Source organism: Nycticebus coucang, chromosome 12 (genome assembly GCF_027406575.1).
Source record: "Nycticebus coucang isolate mNycCou1 chromosome 12, mNycCou1.pri, whole genome shotgun sequence".
NCBI classification, from domain to species: Eukaryota; Metazoa; Chordata; class Mammalia; order Primates; family Lorisidae; genus Nycticebus; species Nycticebus coucang.
The window spans coordinates 81113166-81118448 of NC_069791.1; the positions used below are offsets into that span (position 1 = coordinate 81113166).

The 5283-nt window shown below is 42.9% G+C and overlaps 1 protein-coding gene across 1 annotated transcript; it reads right to left on the reverse strand.

Annotated features, from left to right (window-relative positions):
* Positions 1-882: 882 nt before the first annotated feature.
* On the reverse strand, positions 883-1809 carry AHSP (alpha hemoglobin stabilizing protein). The gene is made up of 3 exons (XM_053555203.1): positions 1743-1809; positions 1492-1570; positions 883-1244 (listed from the first exon to the last, which is right to left on the reverse strand). Exons 2-3 carry the CDS (start codon positions 1564-1566, stop codon positions 1011-1013), a joined length of 309 nt encoding a protein of 102 aa, XP_053411178.1. The 5' UTR covers positions 1567-1570; positions 1743-1809; the 3' UTR covers positions 883-1010.
* Between the last annotated feature and the right edge of the window lie 3474 nt (positions 1810-5283).

Here is a 5283-nt window from a genome sequence, read left to right on the forward strand (position 1 = left end):
CAACCTCTCAGGCCCAAACTTTTCCCCAAGAAGAGAGAACCCTCCCGGAGAACGCCCGCAACCTTCCCGGGCGCGCCCTGCCCGGCATCTGATTGGTGCGCTCCGTCTCCTAGAACTGCCCCTCTCGCGCCACGCCCCTCCCACCCGGCACGCCCCGCGCCCCGTCCCGCCCCGCGCTCGTCTGCGCCCCGCGCGCCCCTGCTGTGTGCCCCAGACTTTCAGGGAGGACAGCGCGACTGGCCTAACGCCCTTCTTTAAAAAGTTGTGAGCCTGGCGCGGCCCTGAGCCCTAAAATAAAGAGGTCTGAGGGAAAGGGAGCCTAGACTGGAAAGTGACAGGAGAAAGGTGGGGCAGCAGGGAAGGCGGGTTTCTCTGCTTCCCAATCCTGGGGTCTGGGGCCAAGTGATGGTGGAGCTAACGGAAGGGGTCACCCCGTCTGAAAATATAAGGGAAGTATTGAATGGTTGCCAAGATCTTTTCTCACTCTAAACTATTGCAGGGCAGGTATTCTGTGGTAGTTTTAAAGTCAGAATCAGAAGATCCAGCTAAAAAGTTGTTTAGGCTGGGACACAGGGAAGGGAATTGAATAATCCAGGCTGTGGACTTGGTGCAAGGTGAACAAGACTGGAAGGCTTCCAGCAGTTTCCTCCTAGGCACGTATGTCACAGGACACTGGAGGGCTTTAATCCTTTTTTCTACCACCCCCTTACCCCAGCACTTTCTCTTTAGTGCCTTCTTGGCCCCTTGTTCAGCCTGTTTGGGTACTGCCTAACGGTTACTTAAAGGAATTAAGTCTACAAGATGGTACCTGAGAAGCAAACTGAAGTAAAAGGGACCAACTGCTTCCACAACTCAGGACAGGCGATGGAAAAGAGCCAGAAGTCCAGTAAAACCAGTAGTGGTCTTTATTGAGATGTCAAGGTAGAGTAACATTGAAGGAACACAGCCTGTGGACATGAAGGACACAGGGCCAGGACTTAAGAGTTTCTTAGAAATTAAGGTACTCTGGTCTAGGAGGAAGGCCGTGGGTGATTTAGGTGCTCATAGGACTTCAGGAAGGCCTGATATTTGACCAGGAAAGGGTTAGCCAGAGAATTCAGCTTCTGCTTAAATTCCTGCAGAGCCTTCTCTTGCTCTTGGGGCTCCCCTGTCATCTGCTGCCTGTAATAGTTGATGTAGAAGTTCATCCAGTCATTCACCACAGTTTCCATGGCTTCTTCAGAGACAAAAGGTTCATTAAAGACCTGGGCGATTGGGAAGGGGTGAGTTGGCAAAGGAGAATGTGGTCAGCAATGTGATTCAGGCATACCCAGGAGAGTCCCACAAACTCTCACATCCTCTTTCCTCTCGTTTGTATTACTGTTTCTGTGTCCATAACTCCACCAGTACCTCCCAACTCCAAATTATCCCCTCTTCTCTGCCCTCATCTCCCCCAGCCCCTACAACTCCTATCCCCAGGCCTGTCCTTTGAAACAGAGTGCCTGGACTTACCTGTTGATTTAGCAAACCATTAAATTCCTTCATTCCTGTGGAAATGAGATCTTTATTGGCCTGAAGAAGGGCCATCTGCCTGATTAGAAAAAAAAAGTAGAATTTAAGTATCTGTTTCATTCATCCCTGGGTATTTGCCTCAGTCCTCTCACTCACTCTCCTTAAAAATCTCTTGTGCCTGGCAAAACCTTTCCAAAACCTTTACAATTTTGCCCTATTCTAAGGTCACATTTCCCCCAAGTTGGGCTCACCTGCAAGTCCAAAACCTCTGTGTATGGCTCACCCACACTCTTCAGGCTATGTATGTCCCTCTGTGCCAAGCTAGATGTAGACAGGGAGTCAAATATCAGCCTAAGAGGGAAACGCCCTATGTCTAGGTCCTGAGGGACAGTGATAGGTCAACCTATGGAGGAGAAGAAGGGAGAGGCTTCCCTGAAGTTAGAAAGATAGCAAGGCCAAGAAAAACAGATAATGGAGGAAACCAGAAAACACAAGCATCAAACCAAGGATGTATCCTTCCCCTTTTCCCCACATCCCAGTCTCCAGGCTCCCAATGCTAAGGAAACTGACATTTGCTGAGCCCCTGTTACATGACAGGCACTTTTATATAGATAGCAGCTTGTATTACATTTATTCATTTGTACCAGACACTGTTTTGAGCATATGTTAAATATTTATCCTTATAAAAATTCCTTCTAGACACATTTTGCAGATGAACCATCTGTAAGATGTGAGGAGTGGATTGTATGTACCAGGCTGTGCTCCACAAGAATGGAGATGCATTTGTCTGGTTCGCTACCATACCACCAGGTACTCAGTAAAGCAAAAATACTCTTTTTCTTCTTTTTAAATGCTTTTCCTGATGTTTTCCAATTGCAGTAGATTTTTTCAAATTTCAAAATTACTATAAACCAATTGAAATAATTAAAATAATATAAAAATGTACAATAAAAACTTGATCATTTTTGCCCCATTTCCTGTCAAATTGTTTTGCATTCAAAACTCAACCTTCATAGGCACCTATACATCCATAGGGGGTTGCTGATTTGCTTTATTGGTTATAGCATTTTATAGCATTTTCTTCATTAAAATTTTATTAATTAAATGTTAATTTATTAATGTTAACACATCTATAGATTTATGTAACTGCCATCACAATCAGGACACAGAGCATTTCCATCACCCCCAAAATTCCTTCATGTTGCCCTTTTATAGCCACTCCCACCCTCACCACTAATTCTGGCAACCACTAATCTGTTCAGTATTTTCAAATATGTCACACAAATGGAATCATATAGTATGTAACCACTGAGACCGACTTCTTTCAGTCACCATAATGTCCTTGGGATTCATCCAAGATGTTTCAAGTATCAATAAGTTGTTCCTTTTCACTACCGAGTGGGTATTGCATGTATATTGCATGAATACACCACAGTTTGTTTATTCATCCTGCCACTGAAAGATCTAGATTGTTTGAAGTTTCAGGTAAGTATAAAAAGAGCTGCTAAAAATATTGGTGTATACGTTTCCGTGAGAATGGCATTTATGTAGGGTAGAAAATATTTTTTACCTCTAGAGGAAATTGTTGCAAAACAACCTGAGAAAGGACATACGCACATAACTTATAACACTCTTACAGTTCAACAATAAAGTAACCCAATTTTTTTTTTTTTGAGACGGAGTCTCACTTTGTTGCCCTTGGTAGACTGCTGTGGCATCACAGCTCACAGCAACCTCCAACTCTTGGACTCAAGCGATTCTCTTGTCTCAGCGTCCCGAATAGCTGGGACTACAAGCACCTACCACAACACCTGGCTATTTTTAGAGATGGGGGTTGGGGGGTGTCTCAATCTTGCCCAGGCTGGTCTCGAACCCATGAGCTCAGGCAATCCACCTGCCTTGGCCTCCCAGAGTGCTAGGATTACAGGTGTGAGCCACCGCGCTCAGCTAACCCAATTTCTTAAATGGCCAAAAGTCTGGAACAGATACTTCAGAAAGAGGATATACAAACAGGCAATAAGAGGATTGACATCATTGTCAGAGAAATGCAAATTAAAGCCACAATGTGATACCACTACACACCCATTACAATGACTAGGAAGGCTGGTTTAAGTGTCGGTGAGGATGTGGAACGGCTAGAATTCTTACATGTTGCTGGTGGAAGTATAAAATGGCATAACCACTTTGAAAAACTGGCAGTTTCTTATAACATTCAATATATACTTACTATATGACCCATAAGAAATGAATGTGCATGTCTACAAAAATACCTACATGCAAATGTTCGTAGTAGCTTTATTCATAATAGCAAAAACTGGAAACAATCCAAATGTCCAAAAAACAAAGAATGGATATACAAATGGTAATGTATTCATACTTTGAAATGCTACTCAGCAATAAAAAGAAACTGACTAATGATATTCATGACAATGTGGGTGAATCTTGAAACATTATACTAAGCAAAAGAAGCCAGACATAAAGACTACCTGCAGTGTAATTCCATTTCTGTGAAATTCCAGAACAGGAGAAACTAATGTAACAGTGAGAGGAAGCAGATGAGTGGTACCTGGGATCAGAATACAAGTGTGCTGAGAGAAAGAAAAGAGAAAAAGAGAAAGAGAGAAGCAATACAAGTGTGCCAATTAAAATGCAAAGGTGGTCAAAAGAACGTGTTTGAATAATGGAAATATATATCTTGATTATGATAAGCATTTTCTCTGTCAGAAGGAATGTAAATTGGTAAAGCTCTTTAGAAGGACAATTTGACCATACTTCTGCAGATTAAAATCATACGCCCTTCAAACAAATAATTCTGTGTTAGACTTTATTTTAAAGAACTGTTCCTACTCTATGCACAGAAAGGCCTGTACAAGGCATGAACCAATAATAAAAAGGTAGAAACAACATAAAGCTCCATCAATACGGAGAATCTTTAATGAAATTATAGTATGACATACAGCTATTAAAATAAATGAGGTGTATACATATGCGCAGACTGGTATTGGTTGGAAAAAAGAAAGCAGGATAATTGTCAAGGGAGAATTTGACCTTAGATATCTATGTTGTTTGAATTATTTCACAGCAAGAATGCATCCCTCTGTTATTTTAACAATTCTTAAAAAGAATACAAAGCAGCTAAGTGTCTGTAGCTCAAGCAGCTAAGGCGCCAGCCACATACACCAGAGCTGGCGGGTTTGAATCCAGCCCAGGCCCGCCAAACAACAATGACAACTACAACCAAAAAATAGCCAGGCGTTGTGGGGGGGAGCCACTTGAGAGGCTCAGGCAAGAGAATCGCTTAAGCCCAGGAGCTAGAGGTTGCTGTGAGCTGTGATGCCATAGCACTCTACTCTAAAAGGTTTGGAGAATAATGTTGCAAGCTACTTCCATAAAAGTAATAGGAAGCCACTGAAATTTTTTAAACAAGGGAGTTTGAAGCTGTGTGGAGAGTGACTATAGGAGGCAGGAGTGGAAGCGGAGGAATCAATGAAGGGAAGTAAGGGAGATGAGAGCTTGGAGTATTCTCCAGTTGATCCTTGAACAACATGGGTTTGAATTGCATGGGTCCACTTATATGCAGTATTTTTTTTTTCAACCAAACATAGATGGAAAATGCAGTAATGGCTGGGCACAGTGGCTCCAGCCTGTAATCCCAGCTACTCCAGAGGATGAGTAAGACAGGAAGATCACTTGAGGCCAAGAGTTCAAGGCTACAGTGAGCTATGATTCCCGCCTGGGCCACAGAGCAAGACCCCCATCTCTTGAAAAAAATAAAATAAAAAAGACGGAAGG

Coding starts and splice junctions, on each gene's coding strand:
- AHSP (XM_053555203.1), bottom strand. CDS start 1,566: ATGGCCCTTCTTCAGGCCAATAAAGATCTCATTTCCACAGGAATGAAG. Junction 1,245..1,491: donor ATGGTTTGCTAAATCAACAG/GTAAGTCCAGGC, acceptor CCAATCGCCCAG/GTCTTTAATGAACCTTTTGT.